Below are 25120 nucleotides of genomic sequence, written 5' to 3' on the forward strand. Positions count from 1 at the left end.
CTCTGCTTTCCTCATGGCGGCCCAGCTCCGTTATTCTGCAGTGCCCGGCTGCGCATGCGCAAATCGAACGTCGGTCTTCATTGGCCGGGTTGACGGTGCGCGGGGATTCCGTGGACCAGCCTTCTGGTCGCGGGCTCGGGGAATCTGGGCGACCTATTCCTTCTGGAGGTGCCAGTGGGTCCCCAGGGCCAGCTATAGTTTTCGTGCCCGCAGCCCCGGGACGGCGACAGCTGCTCTTTTCGATTAGTTCGCAAGCGCGATGGAAGAGGCTCCCGGGAAACCCCTCAGTTGTGAGGACAAGGAAAAGGTGTTGGGGATACGGGAAGGGCTGACTCCGAACTCTGACCCCTCCCCAGATTGTGGGCGTGTCGTTGTCCCCGGCCGTACGGGGGCGCAGTGACCTCTAACCTACGCTCTTTGAATTCGGGGGCTTTCGAGGGGTGAAAGTGTAGAAGAGCGCTGTGCTCGCCTGGTAGCTTTTAAAGAACACATTTTTTAAAAAATTTTACAGCACTAACGCATAAATACAAAATGCACAACTGTAGATAAAGCTGAAGTCCCCATTGACTCTCTCTCTGCCCCAACACACTCGGCCTTGTCTTCTCCCACCCTACCCCTTAACTCTTAATAGAATGGTGGGGAGTGCGGAGGGGCGCGGTTGTATTCTCTAACAACCAAGAAGTAATGTATATTTTTGGGAAAGAGTGAGCATACATGGTACAGTCTTGATAGTTCTGCAGCTTCTGTGTTCCTTCTCCATGTTTCACTGAAATTCATGTTAGTACATGTTTATCGGCTCTATTTTTTAAAGTTTTGTGTAGTGTTCTGTAGTATGGAAGTGCCATGGTTTCTTTAGTTTTTACTCTGATGAGAGGTGGTTTTCAGCTTTGGTTTCTACATCAGTAACAGTGTTGCTCTAGCCATCCTTATTTATGCCAGTTTTGCTTATACTGGTATTAGCTAGAATGTATCTTGTGCAGGCTGTTCCAGACTTTGTGCTACACTCTTCATTCACATTAACCAACAACAGTCTTTTTATCCCAGCCTACCTTCTAATGGGGATGAGAGGGACATTTACAAGTCGAGATAATTCCCAGATAATTGATAAATCTGGTGATTAATAGGATGTTGTGAGAAGCAGTCTGGTATAGAGCAGACTCTAGGGTTGGACTGCATGGGTTTCAATCACATACCATTTATAAACTGTGATCTTGGACAACTGATTTCCCTCTGATCTTCCCTAGCCAGCTCCTTCATACTCCAGGTCTAGGTTCAAATGGTAGTCCTCAGAAATGAACCCTTGTCACCTCATTTAAAGTATAACTCTGGAGCTCTCACTTGATTACCTTGTAAAATCATGTTTTTTGTTTTGTTTTGTTGTTTATTGTCTTCATCATTCACTATATGTAAGCTTGACCACACTGTGTATCTATCTCCTGGAACAGTAGCTTACACCTTTACATACTAATACAGCTGTATTCCCAGCTGGTAGAGATACCTGGACCAATAACTGACAAATAAGAGATTCATTTTCCAAGTCAGTGTCTGAGAGTGACAGCTTCTGCTACCTTGGAGGATTTCACAGTAAGGGGGGTGGGAGGGGCGGTGTTGAGGGAACAGAGAAGTAAACAGATAACAGGGTATAATAAGTACTGTGATAAAAGAAGCATAGAGGAGAGATGGAGTGTCTAATCTGGGTTGACGAAGGACCTGGAAGTCTGTTCCAGGGAATTAAAAATCTAAGCTGAGGCTTGAGGAGTCAGTTAGAATTAGCAAAGTGAGTTGGGGAGGAAATGCTCCAGGTGATAAAAACAGTTTATGCAAAGGTACTGAGACAATAGAGGACTTGGTGCTTTGTGAGAAGTGAGAGTAATGTGGGCCGATGCCACTCGTACTGCCTCTTGCTGAGGAACCAGCTGAACACCACACACTCATATCTGGTAGGCACTGTACCACTTTTCTTTGCTCACTGTACCCTTTCCACTGCTCAATATTGTCTGGTGTTTTTCTTCTTCCAGTTGAAGGAAAAATTAGCATACTTAAAAAGGGAATACAGCAAGACTCTGGCCCGCCTTCAGGTAAGTGAATCTTATTCTCTCAAATTAAGGTGGTAAAGTACAAACTGTAACAAGTTTTTCTTCATAATAATGAAACTGAAAAAAAAACTTTTTTCCCTTAAATTTGTTCCTTAAGCTGCTTTTGCTTTCTCTAGCGTGCCCAAAGAGCTGAGAAGGTTAAGAATTTTATTAAGAAAACAGTGAAAGAACAAGCTTGTTTACTCCAACCAGAAGTTTCACCACAGCTAAACCATTCAGGTAAAGCTAGCCTATTCACTTGTGCTTGCTTCATTATTCATTTCAGCCAGGTGTAAAATACAGCCAGGTGTATTTGGCTGTGGTTCTTTTTCTCATAATCAGAAGGTAAGGATGCAATAGATTCTTTTAAGTGTACAATTTGATGTCTCTTTATATATTCACAAGACAGTGCAATCATCATCACTATCTATTTCCAGATCATTTTCACCACCCCAAAAAGAAACCCCATACCCATCCCTCCCTGAACCCCTGGCAACCACGAATCTATTTTCTGTTTCTATGTATTAACTTGTTCTGGACAATTTATATAAATGAAATCATATGATATGTGGCCTTTTGTGACTGGCTTCTTTCACTTAGCATGATGTTTTCATTGGTCAGCCATCTGAACATACATACATCCAGGCATGCATCATTACCCATTTCCTTTTGCAGCCGAATAGTATTCCACTGTATAGATGTACCATCCATCTGTATATCCAGCACTTGATGGACATTTGGGTTGTCTCCACTTTTTGGCTATTATGAATTTGAGCTATTATCCTGCCAGGAATACTCATGTATAATCATTTGTGTAGACTACGTTTCCAATTACTTCAAGTATATACCTAGGCATGCATTTGCTGGGTCATGTGGTAATTCTTTGTTTAACTCTTTGAGGAATTGCCAAACTTTCCTATAACAGCTATACCATTTGCATTCCCACCATGATGCCTAAGGGTTCCAATTTTTCCACATCATCACCAGTACTTGTAATTTGCCATTTTAAAAATGATAACCATCCTGGTGGATGTGAAGTGGTATCTAATTGTGGTTTTAATCTGCATTTCCTAGTGACTAATGATGTTAAACATCTTTCCATATGCTTAGAGGCCATTTGTATATCTTTAGAGAAATTTCTATTCAAGTCCTTTGCCAATGTTTTAATTAGGTTATATGTTCTTTTATTCTGGTGTTGTAAGGGTCCTCATATTGTAGCTGTTAGGCCCTTATCAGATACAAGATTTGTAAATATTTTCTCCCATTCTATAAGTAATAAACTATGCTTTCAGTTGGATTGTTTATTTAGTGTTCTTTTTCCCTCTCAACTTTTGGAAATTAAACTTACTGATTAATTATTGTAAAGATTTTTTAAATTAAATTTCTACATATGCACTGAGAAAAATGTCTGGCAGGAAATACTCTAAAAAACAGTGGTCATTTCTCATGTTAATACTTAGATAATTTATAATCATAAAATCCAAGGCTATTGAAATGGGGAAGAGGTATTAAAATTGCTTAAGCAAAAAACTGCTGCAGCAGAAGAGGTGGTGGAAGCAGAGAGAGGCGGATCTGGCCAGAGGTTAGGGGCCTGCAGGGCGACCCTACAGTGGGCCCGCTCACCACCCTAGGGACCAGTGGAAAACTAAAAACCTCCATGCCCTTTAAAAAAAAAGACATGAAATAAAAAATTAGGTAAGATATGGAGGGAAATGGGGAGATGTTGGTCAAAGGGTACAGAGTTTCAGTTACACAGAATAAATAAGTTTTGGAGATCTAATGTGTAGCATGGTGATAATAATTAATACTACACGTATATTGTGTATTTGAAATTTGATAAAAGAACTGATCTTAAGTGTTCCTGCCACACAAAATAACTGTAGCTATGGGATTTGATGGTTATGTTAATTAGTTTGGTTATGGTAACATTTTGCAATGTATACATATATCAAAACATCACATTGTACACCTTAACTTTATACAATTTTTGTCATTTCTACCTCAATAAATCTGAAAAAAACTAAGAAAAAAGGTGATTTCAGTAAAGATAATTTTTTAATCATTTTTCTAGCACAATTCTATTTGTTTACATTTACTTAAAATTATTCTGGTTTATTAAATTATGAAAAACTTGAACTTCAGTCTGCCTGAATGAAATACATTGACTTTCTTAAGTAAATATTTGATAGTATTTATAGATAACATTTAAAAATAAATATTTTTGTTTCCTTTTAAAAGGAAAATATTAATTATACAATTTTTCCTCCTTAGAACCTAAAACTCCTGTATCTTCTTGTGATGCATTACAAATCAACACCTGTCTTGATGAAGAAACTGGAGCTGTTGAGCCTCAGACCCTTAACCCTGGACATGGCCCAGTGGAAGGATTAGACATGCAGAGAAAAGATGATATCCAGGAATATTTTGCCTACAGGGTCAGTGGCCCTGATGATAAGAAAAAGCAGAGTAAGCTGCCAGGGAGAAAAAAGAAGCAGCAGAAGAGAATATTTATTTCACAAGAGAAAGACTCTTTCTTTGACACCAATTCACTTATCCTCTCTGAAAAAAGACTAAACAAACAAAAAGAAATCAATAGTGAAAATCCTGGGACACCTGTAACTAAAACAAGAACCAAGTTTTCAAGTCCTCAGTCTGACATTCCAGATTCTCGAGCACCAGTTACAGAAACTAATGGAGGGAGTGTATTAATTCCATTAAATACCAAGCCACAAAGCAGTGTGGATGCTGTCTTAGGAGAAAACAGTTTTCCTGGGGTGCCCCCTCCTCCTTTTTATACTCCATCAGATAACAGCAGTGGTCCGCACCTTCAATATAAGCTTCCTAAAAGGAACTGTGAAATTATTGCTCACGGTTTAAAAAGCATTAGCCTTACCGCACCTATAAACTTAGAGGCACACGACAAAAACACGACTGTCTTTAGAGGAAGCCCAGAGGTAAAAAAAGCTGTAAGTGCAAGTGGCCAGCAGCCTGGAAGTCTCGAGTTAGAGACAGATAATGCATGTTCTGTAAATGAACTCACTTACAACTTACCAGCAAATGAAAACCAAAATTTAAAAGAACAGAATCACACAGAGGAGTCTTTAGAATCTTCCAGTAATGCCCTTGATAAACAAAATCACACAGGGGAGTCTTTAGAATCTTCCAGTAGTGCCCTTGATAATAGAAGTGAAAGTCTTCAGGAAAATGAGGTTCTGAGTCAGTCTAAGAGTCTTGGCCCAAAAGTAGTCGCTTCTGTTTCTGCAGAAAATCAAACACATTCTTGCACTGTGCTAGAAGACCTTCTTTTTCCTGCTGAATATTATGTTAGAACAACACGACGTATGTCAAATTGCCAGAGGAAAGTAGCCCCAGAGGCTGTAATTCAAACTCACTTCGATGTCAGAAAGAAAAGAGTTAAAAATAAGGAAGCTGCTAAAATTTTAAACCTTTCCAATGAAGAAACTAACCAAAATATGATTAAGGTGTATGGCACATGCACAGGACAAACAAGTTCAAGAAGTCCTTTTCAGAGACTTCTCTCATTAACTGAAGTCAGCTCTCCCACTGGGCCCACTAAAGATGACTTTTCTAGGAAGGTGGTGACCCAGCAATCCAGTAGAAGACGCAGAGGAAAAAGAAGGTCAATCTGCAACCCTACATCATATCATCAACTACTCACTTCTGGCATATCAGGTGTTAACAGGTCCAAGGAAGAAGTCACCTTGCACAAAGATCAGAATGAAAAAGCAATTATTCATGGTAAGAGGAGAGTTAAAGGTAAATCAGTGTGAGGTTGAGGATGATGACAGTGATGGCGTCCAATACTTTATGCCTGGCACCTTCTAAATGTTCTACAGAAACTAACTCAGATCATCACAGCCACCCTACAGGAGGTAGAATCAATTTTTTTCAGAGATTGTATTGATTTTTTAGAGAGAGGGGAAGGGAGGAAGAGAGGAAGAGAAACATCAGTAGGCCGCCTCTCACACTACCCCAACCGGGGACCTGGCCTGCAACCCAGGCATGTGCCCTGACAGGGAACCAAACGGGTGACCTTTTGAGTTCGGCTGTTGGTGCTCAGTCTACTAAGCCACACCAGCCAGGGCAGAATCAATTTTTATCCTCACCTTACAGATGAGGAAACTAAGGCACAAGAAGATTAAAGTGTTTAATTAAAATGACAGAACCAAGGTTCAAACCTTGGTCATGTGGTGCCAGAGTTAACTAGTGTGGTTAAAAAAGTTGACACCCAAAAGGAAAATATATTGGACATTTAGCTAAAATTAATATTCAGGTACAATACAATCTTTATCCATGGATAGAAGTATAAGTAATATAGGAATTGTTTTTGAATTGAAATGTGTGTCAGAGTAAGAGGTCACTGACAAACTTGAAGGAATGATTGCGTAAATGCAATAGGTCTGAGCAATTTTTTTGGATTAAATATCCAATTTAGTCTCTGAGGTCTGTGGGATGCATGATTTTGGAAGATAGCAAGTGACATGTTATGATTTAAAATTTTTAATTCATTTACTTGGGAGTTACCATATGTGTAAACTAAGCATAAAAACTAGATAATTCACTCTGGCGCTATACTAGAGATCAGTAAACTTTCTTTAAAAGGTCATGTAGTAAAGTGTCTTTGTGCTCTGTCAGAGCTATTCAAGTATAGTGCAAAATTAGCCACAGACAATGCAAATATGACAGTGTTTCAGTAAAACTTTGTTTACAAAACTAGCGAGCCTGCCCTGGCTGAGTGGCTCAGTTAATTGGAGCATCATCCTGTACTCCAAAAGGTTGTAGGCTTGATCCCAGGTCAGAGCACATACCTAGGGTGAGGGTTTGATCCCCAGTCTGGGTGCATATGGGAGGCAACTGATTGCTGTTTCTCACATCAATGTTTCCTTTCTCCCTCTCCCCCCCACTTCCGTCCCTCTCCCCTCCCTCAAATCGATAAACATATCCTCGGGTGAGGATTAGAATAAAAAATAAGAAGCCTGCTTGCTCTGTACCTTTGGGTTCAAGCTCTGGTCTATGAACTATAACTAGTTAATAAAGTAATTAAAAATAAAGAGTCATAATGACTTACCATCCAACAAGAATACAAAGAAATCAGAAAGCAAAACAATCTCATAAACTAGAAACATTCTTTTATATATGTTGGTATAATCTGTTGCTATTTTAGTAACCTGCAGCTACATTAAAATATCTTTTTCTTGAGGTGAGCTTCACATAACAAAATTAACAAGTTTAAATTCAGGGAACAATTCTGCAATATTTAGTATATTCAGAACATGCAACCTTGATCCCTACCTAGTTCCAAAACATTTTCAGCACATTACGTGGAAACCCTTTTCCCACTTCATTTCCTCTTCCCCAGCCCCTGGCAACCACCAGTCTGTTCTGTCGCTGTGGATTTACTTATTTCATACCAAGGGAATTATACATAGTGTGGCCTTTTGTGTCTGGCTGCTTTCTCCTTGTTTGCAAGATACATCCATGTTCAAGTGTGTGTGAGTAGTTCTCTTTTATGACTGAATAATATTCCATTGCATATATGTAATAAAGTTTTATTCATTTATTAGGTGATGGATGCAGCTGCATTATGAATGGTGTAGAATTCCAGTCTCTAAGAGTAGTAAATAACTCTTTGCTTGAAAGGGAGACTAAGTTTCCTCCAGTGAGAACAGCCAGTATTTTGTATACTGTACTCTGGAAGTCTGTTAGAATCATAGTTTCAGAGCATAAAGTTCTTTAGAGATTCTTAGTCCAGTTCCCCTATGAGGGAAAATGAAGTGAATTGACTTGCCCAAAGTAACATAGCAAGTGAGTAGCCAAGCTGGGACTAGACTCCTGTCTTCTTCCCCCAACGAATACTGTCAGCACCATACTGTTTTGGGTACTGCAAAAGGAGTGCTGCTACTAACTACAAATCTGTGGCTGATATTTGAACTCTTCAGAGTTGTCAGAGTCATGGATAGGAAGTAATGAATCTGTTATACCCTGTTGGAGTTTAGAAATGCACTCTGTTGGGGGTTAATGTCTCTTCTTGGGTATTTGTTATTGTTTTTCCTTTCTATCTTAGGGAAAGAAGGTCACTGCCAAAAAGAGGACTACTTTTCTTCCAGTAATAATGCTTATTTAGCTTTGGGCAGTGATGCTTTCAGTGCCCCATCTCATAAGAATGAAATGTTAAGTTTAAAGCAACTGTCATCTTTTCTCAAAATCACAGACTTTCAGTTACCTGATGAAGAATTTGGACCTCTTAAGCTTGAAAAACTGAAGTCCTACTCAGAAAAGCCAATTGAGCCTTTTGGATCAAAAGTATATGGAGATAGGCATCTTAAAGAGGGAAAATGTATTGTTTTGGAAGAACTGACTCCTAAACAAACCAACATAGAAATGGAGGACTTGGGAGAGGAACTGATTGTTCTACCAGGAAAAGCACATCCTAAAATACCAAATCTAAAAAGCCAGGCTCAGCAGAAGGGCCTTTCCTCATCGATATTACTTTTCACTCCTTTAAATACTATTACTCCTGAGGATAATGACAAAGTGACATCAGATGTGTGTTCACCTGCCTTCCCCATCATCGGCACTACTCCAGCCCTTGGTCCCCAAGCATGCAAAGTGTCCGTAGAAGTTACCGGACTAAGTTGCTCTTCACCCCAGCTTTCTCATGGGAAAACCAGTGAGAGTCATCAATGTGACAGTTGCACCAGCCCACCAAAATTTGATGGCATCCTCCATGTGTCAGGAAGGAAGGGACAGCTTGACTATGACTGTGATTCTGATCCCCAAGCAACACCTCTCCCCACTGAGTCATTCACTTTCAAAGAAGATCAGCTCTGTGGAAATACATCCCTAGAATCATGGAAACATTCCATTGAACAGGTACAGTCCACTTCCTTTGTAACATTTTCTCTGATAGAATGAAATACTTTAGTGACTGTGGACAGCATGACTTCCTTACACATTGGTTTCTCAGTATTTAAGACTGTTTTTACAGCCTTGGTTGGTGTGGCTCAGTTGGTTGGAGCATCATCCCATTGACCTAAGGGTCACAGGTTTGATTCCCGGTCAGGGCACATGATTAGGTTGCGGGTTTGGTTCCCAGTTGGGGCATGTACGGGAGGCAACCAGTCAATGTTTCTCCTCATAAAGATGTCTTTCTCCCTTTCTCCCTCCCTTCCCCTCTCTAAAATCAGTAAGCATGTCCTTGGGCGGGGATTAAAAAAAATTTTAACATGTTTCTTTGATATGATTTCACTGTAAACTTTAAGTTCATTCTGGGGAAATTAAAGTTAATTTAAAGGTGGATCTTTAAAATGGAAGGGGGGTCCTATTTGTCATCAGTGAAGCAGTTTGCCATATGAATTAGACATTTTGATGAGTGAGTGATGCAGTCAGATGTCATATGTAAAGAGTAGATTAATGGTGTGACTTTTATTTTTACAGACTGAAATAACAGATGTTCCTGCTTGTGACAGCTTAAACCCAGGCAACCTACAATTGGTTTCAAAACTTAAGGTCAGGAGACTGTAACCTTATAATGTGTCTTGTGTCTTACATGTAAAAAATATAATGAATTGCTAGGAAAATAGAGAAGAGTGCCCTGGCTGGCGTGACTCAGTGGATTGAGTGACAGCCTGTGAACCTAAAGGTCGCCAGTTTGATTCCCAGTCAGGGCACATGCCTGGGTTGTATGTCTGTCAGGTCCTCAGTTGGGGGTGTGTGAGGCAACCAATCGATGTTATCGCTCTCACACATTGATGTTTCTCTCCCACCTGTCCCCTCTCTCTAAAAATAAATAAATAAAATAAAAAAGAAAATAGAGAAGAATTTGATTAGTTTTTCATTCTTAGTTTAATAAACTTGGTTAAAAAAAGATTCAGAAAAACAGATTTAAGTAAGTTCTTTGTTTTTCACAATATTTACTTGTATTTATATTTTGAGATCATCTTCTAAAGAAGTTTTTATGTCAAGCTATTGCCAAGAACAACTTAAGCTCAATAACTCATCTAAATTAAAATCAGGCATTTTAACAGAGGGAGAGAAAGAAGAGGAGTCATTCATGGCTTTCCTACCCAAATGATATGTTATTTCTAGAAGAACCACTTATGGTGATTTATCAGAAAACAGGTAGCAGTTCTTGATTGTGATGTAGTGAATGGTTAATCTTTCATATGCTGTGTGATATATGTGGTTCTGAGAAATATAAATTACAATATTCTGTTAATGATATTTTAGTAAATCCTGAGAAAAAGATTAGACCTGTGACCTAGTTAACTTTGTATTCATGGTATTTGAAGTAGCTTGGTGTAGAGTAGGGTTTATCAATTTGAGCACCATTGGCATTAGGCACTGGATAATCATTTGCTGTGGTGCGGGGCGCGGGGCGGGGTGGGGGCGGGTTGGATAGCCTGTGCATTGTAGGATGTTCAGCAACAGCCTTGGACTCTACCAAATGGAACCAGTAGCACCCCCTCCCTAGTTGTGACAATCAGAAGTGTCTGCAGACATTGTCAAGTGTCCCCTGGGAAGCATTGCAAAATTGCCCCCACTTGAGAAAAGTGGTATAGGAGCAAGCTTTAAATACACATAAACTGTGCCAATTGGCTTTCTGACCTTCGGCAAATCATTTAGCCTCGGAGCCCCAGGTTCCTTTTCAATAAGATATACATAATAATACCTATGTCATTTCAAAGCTATTATTGAACCAATTTTAATAACTTAGTTTCTTTAGGAATCAGCCATTTCATTTGTCTTCAAGTTTGTAAGTAATATTACTTACTGTTTTTATATTACTTTGTCTATGTACAGTTATAAGCCTCTCTTTCCCCATTCCCCCATTTCTAAAAGTATTTCTTTCCTACATCAGACTTAAGAGATTTGTCCATTCTGTTTGGTTTTCCAGGAAAACTAGTTTTTGGTTGTATTGATTAATTGAGGTTTTTGTTTCCTATTTCATTTATTTTTCCTGTTTTTATCCTTAGTACCTTCTTCCTTCTGCTTTTCATTGTACTTCTTTCATTGTTCTTTTACTTTCTTGAGCTGCTTGCTTGCTTTGTTTTTATCTTTTTTGCTTTTTGATAAATGCCTTTATGATTGATTATACATTTGGGGGGAAATCTTGCTTTGGCCACACACTGCATGTTTGGATGCCTAGCACTCCCCTTGCTGGTCATTTAGAAACAGTATTTCAACCAATGGGTGGTTCATCAGGATGTTTAATTTCTAAATGGTTAAGTTGTTAGAGGCTATCTTTTATGGCTAAATTTGAATGTATTCCATTCTGGAGGTATACCTTTCAGTTATAAGATAAGAGTGTATGTGCAATTTTTTTAGTTACATTTAACACCCACCAAGCTCTTTAACTTACATAAAACTTTAATTACATTTACTTGGTATTTTAATTTTTGTCATGCATCACTTTTCATAGTTATTCTTTTCATAAAATGGACTCCAAGTATCCCTTTAACGTAACTGTTGTTGCCATTCTGTCAGAATCCCTCAGGTTCCTGTCCCGTGGATGTGAGTGCCATGTGGTGGGAGATAGCTGGTATCAAAGAGCCATGTATCGTAACTGCTTGTGAATATGCAGTTTCTCTTTGGAAACCTCTGGATATTTGGCAGTGGGAAAAAATGTATTCCTGGCACTTCACAGAGGTGAGTCCCTTCTGAAAGAGATCTTTGTGATCATTTGCATGTGAGGCAGAATAGAGAGGTAAGCTTTTTTCCCAGCATTTTATTATGAACATTTTCAAACATACAGAAAAATTGCAGTGATCACTGTGTACCTGACATCTAGACTCTACAGTTCACATTGTGCTTTATTAGCTTTATTACGTGTTTATCCATCAGTGGAGTTTTAGACTAGGTCTCTTGAAGCAGCCTGCAATTTCCAGTCTATCTCACTTCTAAACTTGCTGATACCTGTTTATCTTACCCTTCATGAACACATTGTTCCTGCTTCTTTTCTGCATGTGTTTTCTTCCAGACCTTATCCACTTTCATACATGTTGTACCTGATTGCAATCCTAGTGTGATTAAACTTTTTTAATCTGGTTTTTCTCACTTAGGATATATAAACACTTCTTCTTGTAGCTATATATTCTTCATACTTATCTATTTAGAATTTTATTTATTTTTCCAGCTATATTCCAGTATAATTGGCAAATACTCATAAACTTGTTATATATATGTGTGTATATTTAATCTTCACCCAAGGATGTTTTCATTGATTTGAGAGAGAGAGGAAGGGAGAGAGAGACAGAGACAGAGAGATAGAGGGAGAAACATCAATATGAGAAACATTTATTAGTTGCTTCCCGTATGCACCCAGACCTGGGACTGAACCCACAACCTAGATATGTACCCTGACCAAGAATCGAACCCAGAACATTTTGGTGTATGGGATGACACTCCAAACAACTAAGCCCCTGGCCAGGGCTAAACTTGTAATATTTTTAAAGTATACTCTATGATCATCTGATATGTGTACGTATACAGCGTGAAAGGAGTCCCACAATTGAGTTAACACATCCATCACTTTGCATAGTTGCCTTTTCTTTTTAATCCTCACCCGAGAATATGCTTATTGATTTTAGAGAGAGAGAAAGGGGAGGGGAAGAAACATTGATGTGAGTGAGAAACATTGATCAGTTGCTTACTGTGCACGCCCCAACTAGGGATCAAACCTGCAACCTAGGGTCTACTCTCTTAGAAGATTTCATTCTTATCCCTGGTATATATATCCATAGCTTCTAGCTCTGTGCTTTTGCTCAATAAATATTTGTTTAGGGAATACATTTATATTAAATGGCTGCATAATGCTCCATTAGCTCACATGCCAGAATTTACTTAGTTACTCCACATAGGTTGCATTAAATAAATACTATATAAACACAGTTATGCGTATAGCTTATTTGGATTTATGACTCATTAAAAGAGGGTGTTTGCTGAACATTCTCACATTTCTCCAAATGTTGGAAACTATCCTGCTACAGTAAGAATAAAAAGGAATGCAACAAATTTTGAAAAATTTAGATTGATTAAAAATGAAACAACCAAATGTCATATTTAGTTCTTTGTTTTGTTTAGTTTCCAGTATTACAGATAGTTCCTGTGCCTGATGTTTGTAATCTGGTGTGTGTGGCTTTGGGAAATTTGGAAATCAGAGAAATCAGGTATGTAATTCTTTGGGGAAAGGTGTTTTGGTTTTTTTTTTCCCCCTTTCTCTTCCATATTTCTTTCCCTTTATTCCCTGTCTGAAGTTTCCATTTAAAATTTACCTGGTTCTTGACTATTAAAGACTTACATCTGAATTCTCTGCATTTTTCCTTATATTTTGTTTAGAGCATTACTTTGTTTCTCTGATGGTAGAAGTGAAAAGCAAGTGCTCCTGACTTCTGGAAATATACAAGCTGTGCTTGGCCTGACAAAGAGGAGGCTAGTCAGTAGCATTAGGACCCTTTGTGATCAACAAATAGAGATTGTGACAATTGCTGAAGATGGAGGGTAAGAAAAGCACCAGTTGATTTTAACTATTAGATAAAGAATGATTTTATCCCAGGGTTTTGGAGAAAGTTGGATCCCCTAGTATCTTGTTTTTCTGTTCTATAGGCTTGGTATCTCAGGTTCTGTTCACTACTGGGCCATAGAAGCAGTTTAGAGGGGTGGAAGTGACATGCAGGGAGGAAGTCCGTGCAGTGGAGAAGCTTAGCAAAATGTAGTTTGCTCTTTTTGTCATCTCTGAAATTTCTGTGTGCCCCTTAAATGTTACAAGTATCTCAAGATCCTAGACCCTTCTTTTGTTCCACACACTTGGTTTTCATGGCTTCTCTTACTATCTAGAATAAATACTGGCTAATAGCAGCCATATGTTTCCAGCTCTGAGCTCCTTGTTTACCTGCAGACCTGCATGCCTATTTAATAGGCGTCCAGGGTTCCCTCAAATTCAACATACTGAAAATGAAGCTTCTAGCATCATCCTCTATGTTATCATATACTCATTTATATACTTTATTATGATTTTTTAAATCTGTTTTTCCTAATAACAATGAGCATGGATCTTGTTTGTCTTATCTTTTTATGAACTGTTGCAATAATCCAGACAAAAGAAAAATAATTATTTGCTTAAATTAGGGAAGTGTTAGTGAAGATGGGGAGAAGCAGACAGATTTGGGAGAGATGAAATGATAAAATCACTAGGTCTTGGTGATTAAGGAAACAGAGAGAAAGGACACAAAGATAATATCCAGGTTTCTGGTTTGGTCACCTGGGTAGATGGTGGTATCATTTGTTGAGATAGCATACAGAAAGAAAAACAAGGTTTAAAGAGAGAACTAGTAAGTTTAATTTTGGATATGATGAATTTGAGGACTTGCAATATATTCAGGTCGATAATATAAATAATATGTATTGTACAAAGTTTAGAATATACATGTTTTCTGATTGAAACTTCTTTGTGGTCTTAGGTTTTTTTAAAGATTTTATTTATTTATTTTTAGAGAGGGGGGAAGGGAGGGAAAAAGGGAGAGAGAAACATCAGTGTGCGAGAGAAACAGCGATTGGTTGCCTCTCACATACCCCCAAACCGGGACCTGGCCTGCAACTCAGGCCTGTGCCCTGACCAGGAATTGAACCAGTGACCTTTTGGTTTGCGGGATGATGCCCAACCCACTGAGCCACACCATTCAGGGCAGGTTAGTGTTTATTGTACAGAGTTCAATAATATGTAGAAGGACTGCTTAGAAACTGCTTTAGTACATAGTGCTGGTTTTTAATACTATTTTAAATGCAGGAGCAAAGAAAAACAGTTTTTGATGCCCCTCGAGGAGACTGTACAAACTTTTGCTGAAGTTCAAGGGATGCAGGAAGCTCTGCTTGGTACCACTATAATGAACAACATTGTTATTTGGTAAGTTTTCCCTCAAGATCCTCAGTTTTCTCTTCTATAATATAAATATATACCTCTTATTTCACAGGGTCATTAATATTAGATAAGAGACTCTAAATATGATTGTGTTTTTGCTTGTTTACTGTCAGATGCTATATACTTGTCCTAACAAGAATGTCATATTAATTCAGACATTGTAAAAAAGATAAGTCTGAGTAGACTGTAAATGAATGAAATTTTATTGGCCATAAGTAAGATTGTTTCTGCTTCTGACTAATGGCTGTGTGGCGTTTATCAGACCAGCTCTCCTACTTCAGGTAACTTTAAACCCTGGAATAAATATAAAAATCAATTAACTGAAGGCACTGGAGAGTGAGAAAAAGAAGAAAGATACTGAAAGGAGTTTGACCCTTAGAGGAAGGAAATGTCACTGGATGGGTTTCTCGTTCTTACGACTTTTAATAGAGGGTGGGCCCCAGTTTGCACACTGGGTGGCCAAAAAACCTGATAGAAAACCTTCTGTCTATTGGTTTAAAGAACCACATGACAAGAGTTCAGTGTGACCACAGAAGCTGGAAAGTGAGGGAGAGAAAGCTCAAAGAGTCAGAGAAGAGCACTAAACTCTGGCTATAATCTCTGCCTTAATATTTGGCTGACCTTTAAACTACATGTATGCAGGGCAGACTCAGAGAAGCCCAGATAAGGCAAAAAGAACTGAACTGGGTTTTCAGCAATTGGAATTTGAGTTTATCCAAGTTAACTGTTTACTAGGAAAAAAAAATTAATATTCTTCAGAGGAACCTAACAGAATCCACAGTTTATGTGAAGTGTCATTCGTGATGTCTAGAATGCAATCCAGAATTGCTAGATATATAAAAGTGTTTAATTACAGAATCCATATTAACAACTTTGTGATAAGTTGTTAACACAAAAGTCAAAGAGTCTCCAGCCACCTCTCTTTCCTCACCACAGAGAGAACTATATCCGACCATCAGTATTTGCAGAATTAATTTGTATTAGGAGAATAGATTGATTTTTTTTTTCTCAGAAACCTTTTCCATCAACTGTTTCCTTGGGGCCATAATGGGTCTTGGTAAGTGAAAGTTATGATATTAGTGTCACTACTACCCTATCCCTTCTGCACTGTCCAGTGCTAACCCTCTAGGGATAAAGCAGGAAAGCATGGCCTGTGAGAGAAACCTTGCCCCTCCTCACCAGGGAGCCTCTAAAACTGGACCTTGTTCTAACATGCCAGAAGACCCTGTTTTCAGATGTCCTGCTGTCTAGAACAGCAGACTCTCACGTGGGCACTTTCCTCAGGTCTCGGGTCTTATTTGAGGACAATGTCCTTTACAAAAGTTGTCTTTTCTGTTCTTTCTGCTATTTCTATAGTCCAGACCTTTACTATTTAGCTCCTAGACTATTAATTTAATCCAGTAATAGCCATCAATCAATACTCAACCTCCAGATCATCTTTTTTAAAAAATCTTGTTAAGAAAAGACTTTATTTATTTTTAGAGAGAGGGGAAGGGAGGAAGAAAGAGGGAGAAAAATGGTTGCCTCTCATACATGCCCCAAACAAGAACCAAACCTGCAACCCATGTATATGGCCTGACCATGAATCGAACTGGTGACCTTTCACTTCGCGGGACAATGTCCAACCAACTGAGCCACACCAGCCAGGGATTAAATTTTATTTTTTATTTATTGACTTGAGAGAGACAGACAGACAGACAGACAGACAGACATTGATATTTTTTTTCTACTTATTTATGCATTCATTGGTTGATTCTTGTATGTGCCCTTACTGGGGGTCAAACCTGCAACTTTGACGTATCAGGGCAATGCTCTTACCAAGTGAGCTACTTGGTCAGGGCCCTCCAGATCATCTTCTATGCTATTATTTTATAAACACCCTTACTCCCAGCCTTCTCCCCTCCGCCCCGAAAATAGATACTTCCATGGGGCCCGTGTTTGCTTTTCTTTAGCTTCTATTTCCCTCATGCTTACAAAAATTCCTCTTCAGTTATTCCATATTCCTTAGGTCCCTGTTTTCTCCCCATCTCTCAGTTCCCCCCTTTTGCTAATAGCATTTCACGTAAAATGGATCATGACAAAATTTGAAGTTGAGGAAGGATCTCTGTATTTAGCTTCTAAGAGTAAGTTTAAGTTCTAAGGAGTACCTTCCCCCACAGCTGCCTTGAGTTCTGTGCTATCACCTCTGTCCTCATTGGTGTTACCCTGTCTGAATTCATGTGGCCCTGATTTTTAATTTAGCATATGATACTTTGTATTATGAAAGTCCCTGAAGACAGTACCATATCTTTTATCAGCTAACAGTGCTTGCCTTAGCTCCTTACATGGGTAGCTACACAAAGATGTATGGCTCATACTATCTATCAAAAGCTATCTTTTAGGGCTCAGGCTTTCTCTAACTTGGTATGTACAAGTAGCAGTTGTTCACTTCTCCTGTGGGACTCCTGATTTGTTAGGTACCTAAAGCAATTCATATTACACTCCAGGTTCAAATGGCTCATTTTGAAACTGTTGTTGAAGGTTTAAATATTTAATCATGCTCAAGCTGTATTAACTAAGCACCATCATTCAATTATTTAATATATATTTGATTCTCTACTCCTCTATGTGAGATGCAAATATAAATCAGATATGAATCCTGGCCCCAAGGCCCCTAAAATCTAGTAAGTAAATAAGATTGCTTTACAATTCCAAGTATACAATTCCTTTATAGTTCACACAAAGTCAGAGTGATAGAGATTTGGACGGCATGCTTTGGGATTTGGGAAGAGAGCAGTTACCACATACAGAGCATGCACTAACCTCTGTAAGGGATAAAAGCCTGCTCTGGGTAACTTGTATGAGGAAAACTTTGTGTACTTACATGAGAATTTAGTTTTCTACCTTTAGTTTTTGTATATAGTACCTGGGCCATAGAAAGTTTAGAAGTATTTGTTGAATGAATACATTATACCCTACCATAGTATATATTAAGTAAAAAATGAGTCATATGTACAATGTAGGATTGAAGGTGAGGAGGTTTCTGCAGACTGGTACAGATAGGGAGGATTGATGAAACTGAGCTCGTGCAGCTGGGAGGAGTTGGGATATAATCCGGGCCTTGACGAATGAGTGACCATTGGTCAACATGGGGAGGAGATTAGTAAAAGGGAGGGCTTTGGAAGGGATAGCTTGAACAAAGGCAGAGAGCTGGGAATATGCATAATATGTTAAACAGATAGTGAGAAGATTTCAGGTAAGGGAGTGATGAGTGACACAGTAGTGCAAGTGCTGAATTCGTGAGGGTTATTAAGTACTATGAAAAATAACTTGGACTTTATCTGTGGCCAATGGGAGCCAACTGAAAGTTTTTCATAGGCAGAGTCACATGGTAGGACAGTTGTTAGTATCACAAATCCTCAGGCTAAGGAGTGGTTCCAACAAACTTTCTTTTTTTTCTTCTCTTTTATATTCACCCTCTCCTCTCCTCTCATCCCTTTTTCATTTTTCACCCTAGCTTAGTCTTCCCTCTCCATTATCTTGGGCTAGCTCTAGAATAAGCAGGTAGCATAGAGACATTATAATGAGTCTACTTCAGGTGTTGTCTCTTGCCTAACCAGATTTGATTTCCTGACCACTGTCTTCATGGAAAATTTAGGTGTAACAAGAATTGTGACAAAACTGTAATGATAGAGCTATACCATGTGACTTACTTTAATACTGATACCAAGCAAAATGAGATAATGGAAACCTTTTCTCCTGGAATATGGAGAGATTTCTCTCAAGTGGCATAGCAAAGGACTAAGCTATCAATATAAACCATGGGCCAAGTTAAATATAGTTCCATTTTTAGCTCAATCTGTGACTAACCAAAACAATAGGACTGCATCCCTTAGTTTTTTCCCTTGATCCCCTCCTAAAGGATACTGTGATAAATAAGAGACTATTATGTGAAAACCAGTTTGCTGGAAAGTGTTACCAGCTTTTCTGTTTTTGGTGTCTAAGGAATTTAAAAACTGGTCAGCTCCTGAAAAAGATGCACATTGGTGATTCCTACCAAGCTTCCATCTGTCACAAAGCTTATTCTGAAATGGTAAGTAATGATCAGTTGGGACCACTCTGTATCTACTCTGAGTATTACTTTTGGTTGCACTGAATGAGAGCAGTAACTTAGTAAGTACTAATTAACAGGCCTTCCATGTTGCCTATCTTTTTCAAAATTGAATAGCATTGTTTGTTCTTTCTTGAAATTTATGGATGAAAATAAGTGTTGGTACAATATGATTGCTTGGTAAACTTTCTGGCTATATGACTTAAGGCCAAACATTTATTTCTGGCTGTGAATTTATTTATTTATTTTTTTAAATATTTTATTTATTTATTTTTAGAGAGAGGGGAAGGGAGGGAGAAAGAGGGAGAGAAACCTCGATGTGCAAGAGATAAGTTAATCACAATGTAGATGGAATTGGAGAATATTACGCTAAGTGAAATAAACCGGGTGGTGAAAGACAAATACTGTATGATCTCACCTGTAAGTAAAAGGTAATCAATAAAACAAACAAATGAGCAAAATAGAACCGGAAAAATGGAAATAAAGAACAATGACAAGATGTAAGGGAAGAGGGGGATAACAGGGGAAAGAAGGGGAAGGGGCAAGTCAAGGAACATGTATAAGGACCCATGGGCATGGACAACGGGATGGGGCTTGACTGTGTGAGTGGGGTGGGGGTGGGGGATGGGCGGGGCAGGGAATAGGTACAGGGGTTGGGGGGGAGTGGGACAACTGTAATTGAACAACAATTTTAAAAAAGAGGGAGACATCAATCAATTGCCTCTCGCATGCCCCAACTGGAATCTGGCCTGCAACCCAGGTATGTGCCCTGACTGGGAATCGAACTGGCGGCCTTTCGGTTCTCAGGCCAGCACCCAGTCCACTGAGCCACACCAGCCAGGGCTCTGGCTGTTAATTTATACTGAGAAATATTATGCCTGTTATCAGACTTGGCTCCCAACCATATCACCATAAATGAGGTATGATGTAAATGAATATCCTGAAGGAGAATGATTAAATGGCCATAGGCATGCTTTTCTCTTAGGCTTTAGGATTCTGTATATAAACAAACACATCCTACAGCCTCTTAGCCATTATTAAAAGCTTGGCATGTAGCCTGGTTTTAGCATCTGAACAGGCTGGAGTAGGGATGACTGCTTGATTGCATGAGTGTCCGCCATTGAGCCACAAGCTGAGGCAGTAGCAGTCAGTTTGGTGCCATGTGGAGACTGACTTGCCCAGCCTCAGGGATAACCTGCAAGCCTCAGCACATGGAGGCTCTGAACACAAAGGATGCATCTCTCCCTAGCCCAGTGGCATCTGTCTTGGGCATGAACTCAAAAATTTTGTGGTCTTCGGTAATCTGTTACATGGTCTTGAGGCTTACTATTCACCTTAAAGTAAGAGGTTGAATTCTTCTGTGGAATTATTAAATTTACCTTTAAATGTCATATCTTTGGTATTACAACATTAATACCTATTTAATTTTAAAAACATTTAGTGCAGAAATGGAAAAGATAGTAGGAGTTCCCCATGAAGCCAACCTTCAGAAACAGGAATTTATAGTTGAGTGCAGGAATCAGCAAACATTTCTGTAAGGGACAGACAGTAAATATTTTCAACTCTGCAGGCCACATGGTCTCTGCTGCAGCGACTTTGTCACTGTCACACAAAATCACCCAGAGATGATATAATTTTCACATCATAAAATAGCCTTCCTCTGTCTTTTTTCCAACCATTTCAAAGTATACAAACCATTCTTAACTCATGGGCTGTACAAAAATAATCCTTGAGCCAGATTTGACCTGTGGGCCATAGTTTGCCAACCCCTAGTTAAGTATATGACATTTAACATTTTTTTAACTCACAGTTATTTTCTAATTATACAGGTCATTTATTCTCATTACAAAAATCAGTCATTCTGGAAATGTGTAAGGTAGAAATGAGTGTTATTGATCCTAAGATGGCCCTATTATTAATTTCCCCTATTTCATCCCCGAAAATAATTATTTTCAATATGTACCATACTTATAGCCCTGACCAGTGTGACTCAGTTGGTTGGGCATCATGCAGCAAAGTGAAAGGTCACCAGTTCAATTCCCAGTCAGGGCAGATGTCTAGGTTGCCGGTTTGGTCCCTGGTGAGACATGTGCGAGAGGCAACTGATCAATGTTTCTCTCTTACATCGCTGGTTGCCCCTCTCTTTCTCTCTCCTTTACCCTCTTTCTAAAAATAAATAAAATTTTTATTTTAAAAATACACATAGACATATGTGTGTGCGTGTGACATTTCATACAATAATGTATTATTAGAATATGCCATTTTAAAGCTAGGAGAGATTTGTAATACATTTTCCTACAGAAACAACCATAGGTGACAATGTCCTTTTTTGTCACTCTTACTCTATAAATATAAGTTAATAAGCTGTTGTAGGCTGGCCTAAAAATCCAGTCACCACTTACAAAGTTGTTCTTATGGGAAAATGTGTTCTGAATTTTCAAAAACCAACTACAAATGAACATTTCTAGTTTGAAGACTCCCTTCATGAGTTTTTATGCTCTCTTTCCCTGGGCTAGCTTTTCCCCAAATGGATGGCATGGGTGTCAGTGGTGTCTAAGGTGGAGTGAATTGGTGTGTTAGCTAGATTCATGCCTGGAAAAAACTGGTTGAAAAATCACTGGGAGCCCTGTGCTGGAGAAGCAGGAAGTCCAGCTCAGTAATAATCTCAGCAGTGTCTGCCTGAAAAAGAAGGGAACCAGTGATGAAATCCTGGATCCTTATGAGTCTGTTGATCATGCCTGTGAGTCTTTAGTGTTGTCTCTGGCAGCCCTGCCTTTTTCTCACCATAGTCCTAATGATTTCCTTGGTTATTAATTTTTCTTCTAAATTAGGGGCTCCTTTTTGTTCTTTTGAGTCATCCGTGTGCCAAAAAGGAGGAGCCATCGGGAAGCCCTGTGTTCCAGCTTATTGTGATCAACCCCAAGACGGCCCTGAGCATGGGTGTGATGCTCTACTGTCTCCCTCAAGGACAGGCTGGGAGGCAAGTGTGTGACTGTTGGTCAGTGAGTGTGACCTTTTGAAAGGCACTTGTGCAAATATAAAAACCATATGTTTTTGTATCAGTTGGATGAATGGAAACATGAAATACTATATATTGATCAAAGAATGTAAAGAAGTAGAATGTTTAGTTGGGCTTAGTCAAACCTTAGGTTCCCTGTATCCTAATCCCACCAGCATGGCATTGGGTAAGTATTTTATGTGTATTCAAGCCCTGTTTTTTCCCCATAATGTTCTCTACAGAAAACTTAAAATTTGTTCTTTCCATTAAGAAAAGTTTTTAATATACTTTAGGAAGACTACTTTGAAATTTGACTGAGCCACCACCATGTCGGCAGTTAGTATTGATCTATTAATAAATATTTAGCTATTGACTAATGAGATCTGTCAGTGGCACTCTGCAAGGTTTTGGTGATATGGCAGTGAAGAATAACAACTCATTTTTATTAAGCACTTCCTGTGTGTTAGGTCCTATACTGTCAACTATTTCATTAAACTTCACAATAATCACCATGTCCCCATTTTACTGATGAAGTTAGGTAACTTGCCCAGAGTCACATGGCTCTTACTTTGTTAGAATTCAAAGCCAGGTAGCTGGCTGCAGAGCCCTGCCTTAAAAAAGAGAACCAGACTTCTGCCTTATGATTATACTGCTGTGGGAGAGATACCTACCAAATATGGAAATAGGATACTCTCACATTGTGAAAAGTGCCATGAAGATAAAAACAGATCATGTAAGAGAGAGAGAGAGAGAGAGAGAGAGAGAGAGAGAGAGAGAGAGCGCGCGCACTGCTCTAGACAGGTGATTAGGTATGACCTTTCTGCAGAGGCAATAGGCCTGAGTAATGAGAAAAGCCCAGCCACGCTAAGGTCTGGGGTTAGAGCTCTCCAAGGAAAGGAACTAGCAAGAGCAAAGACACTGAGGAGACTAGGTTTGGCCATGGTGAGCTAGGGTGCAAGGGGTACAAAATGCATCAAGAACTAGGTAGTCACTGCACATGGAATTATGTCTCAAACTGCAACACAGTAGCCAGAAGCCCTAGCATTGCAAATAGAGGCATTCATGGTATATTTCTTCTTGTTGCTTTGGGGAGCATGGTTTTGGGCCTTTTTTTTTTTTAATGTGTGATTTGAATCTTCTCTGCTTGATGTTAGGTTCCTGGAAGGTGACGTGAAGGATAATTTTGCAGCAGCAGTATTGACTTCTGGAACGATTGCCATTTGGGACTTATTTCTAGGTCATTGCACAGCTCTTCTTCCACCTGTCTCTAACCAGACCTGGTCTTTTGTTAAATGGTCAGGTACAGATTCTCATTTGCTGGCTGGACAAAAAGATGGAAACATATTTGTGTATCTAATAAGTTAGAGCAAGGTGAAAATACAGTGTTCTGGATATATTTGGTCTCCTAGTTCTTTCTGAAGTTATAAGAAAGGTATATGAATGACATTTAAAGTAATTACTTGTGTTCCAGATGGACTTTTTATTCTGATAGTAATGGCCTTACTGATCTGTAATGTTCATTTTTACATTGGGGAAAGGGACTTCAGGGAAGCTTCTGTAAATCTTGTCATTTGTACATTTGCTTTTAAAAGTGTATATAAAGCTTCAAATGTTAATATTTATTTTGCATGCTTTCCTTCCCAGGAGCATGCCCACACCTTTCTTCCCCCTTTCTTTCTCAGGCATGCTTTTTCTCCATAAGTTCTAGGGGCCCCCAAGAGACTTGCAACCAGGGGAGCAATGGGCAGCGGCAGCTCGTCCCAGGCAAACCCTCTGAACCTGACCCCCAGGCGCCCTTTTCTCTTACTCTCCAGTGAGCTGATAGCAGCTGAGCCCTGGCTCTCTTCCTTCTCATCACATTTCTAAAGAGCTAAAGCAGGCCTGCCTAAGCTCACTTCTTCTATCCTAAGTTTGTTTCACTGTCCCCAGCTTTAATAAATGTATTCTCAAAATAAAAAATAAATATTTATTTTGATACATTCTGCTTGGCGTATTATTTTTCCCATCCTATTAAGATCATTTTCAGAAACAAGTAATTATTTTACAACTAGAATAGGCGATGATATTTACATGGTAAGAGTAAAGTGGAGTTAACTTACTATACTAACATGCAATATATTTTTATGCCATTTGTAATGCTTTATTTCTACATACCTACTAAAAGTAATACAAGATTTTCCCTGGCTGGTGTGGCTCAGTGGACTGAGCGCCAGCCTGTGAACCAAAGGATCACCAATTTGATTCCCAGTGTAGCGCACATGCCTGGGTTTGCAGGCCAGGTCCCTGATGGGGGACACGTGAGAGGCAATCACACATTGATGTTTCTCTCCCTCTCTTTCTCCCTCTCTTCCCCTCTCTCTAAAAATAAATAAATAAAATCTTTTAAAAGAGTAATAGAAGATTTATTGAAATAATTTAGGAATAGTTCATTCCCACATGCATCTATGATACAAGTGTCTGTGTTATCACTGCACAGCTGTACTGGGCACATTATCTTCACTTTTACCTGAGTGATCTGAGAGAAGTTTTTAAAGTCCTAATCTGGTGGTGTCACTGGAAATTTTGTCCCAAGCTATAAGTATTTATTTGCCTAACATGCTTATTGAAAGTATATATTCATTATCTGTATAAAAAAGCATTTGCTGTATTACTTTTTTTATCCTAATCTGAGAATATGTTTATTGATTTTAGAAAGAGGAAGTTGGGGTGAGAGAAACAGTAATCAGTTGCCTCCCATACACGCTCTGACTAAGGATTGAATCTGTGACCTAGATATGTGCCCTAACTGGGAATCTAACCCACAACCTTTTGGTGTACAGGATGACACTCTAACCAACTGAGATACCCGGCCAGGGCTCTGTTACTTCTTTTTTAAAGATATCTTTTTATGCCCTGGCCGGTGTAGCTTAGTGGGTTGGGCACTGGGCTGCAAACCAAAAGGTCGCCGGTTTAGTTCCCAGTCAGGGCACATGCCTGGGTTGCAGGCCAGGTCTTGGGGGTAGGGGAGACATGTGACCAAT

General features: G+C 39.2%; 1 protein-coding gene across 7 annotated transcripts; it reads left to right on the forward strand.

Annotated features, from left to right (window-relative positions):
- Positions 1 to 259: 259 nt before the first annotated feature.
- On the forward strand, positions 260 to 23465 carry PALB2 (partner and localizer of BRCA2). Of its 7 annotated transcripts, XM_054580949.1 has the most exons (14): positions 260 to 307; positions 2019 to 2078; positions 2213 to 2315; positions 4347 to 5189; positions 5232 to 5852; positions 8161 to 8969; positions 9534 to 9605; positions 11583 to 11744; positions 13179 to 13264; positions 13434 to 13595; positions 14881 to 14997; positions 18997 to 19084; positions 21934 to 22082; positions 23255 to 23465. In XM_054580949.1, exons 1-14 carry the CDS (start codon positions 260 to 262, stop codon positions 23463 to 23465), a joined length of 3531 nt encoding a protein of 1176 aa, XP_054436924.1. The 7 variants fall into 7 exon arrangements, with proteins under 7 accessions (XP_054436924.1, XP_054436923.1, XP_054436927.1 ...); XM_054580948.1 differs by having other exon boundaries at positions 4347 to 5834; XM_054580952.1 differs by lacking the exon at positions 11583 to 11744.
- Positions 23466 to 25120: the final 1655 nt, after the last annotated feature.

The sequence above is a fragment of the Pteronotus mesoamericanus genome, unplaced genomic scaffold (genome assembly GCF_021234165.1).
Source record: "Pteronotus mesoamericanus isolate MK-2021 breed Mesoamerican mustached bat unplaced genomic scaffold, CSHL_Meso_final contig_64, whole genome shotgun sequence".
NCBI classification, from domain to species: domain Eukaryota; kingdom Metazoa; phylum Chordata; class Mammalia; order Chiroptera; family Mormoopidae; genus Pteronotus; species Pteronotus mesoamericanus.

What these genes read in the sequence shown, in the direction of transcription:
- PALB2 (XM_054580948.1), top strand. Translation starts at nt 260, where the DNA reads ATGGAAGAGGCTCCCGGGAAACCCCTCAGTTGTGAGGACAAGGAAAAG. An exon ending in GGAAACATTCCATTGAACAG is followed by an intron (nt 8,970 to 9,533) that starts GTACAGTCCACT and finishes TTATTTTTACAG; the next exon opens with ACTGAAATAACAGATGTTCC. An exon ending in ATGAACAACATTGTTATTTG is followed by an intron (nt 14,998 to 18,996) that starts GTAAGTTTTCCC and finishes TTGGTGTCTAAG; the next exon opens with GAATTTAAAAACTGGTCAGC.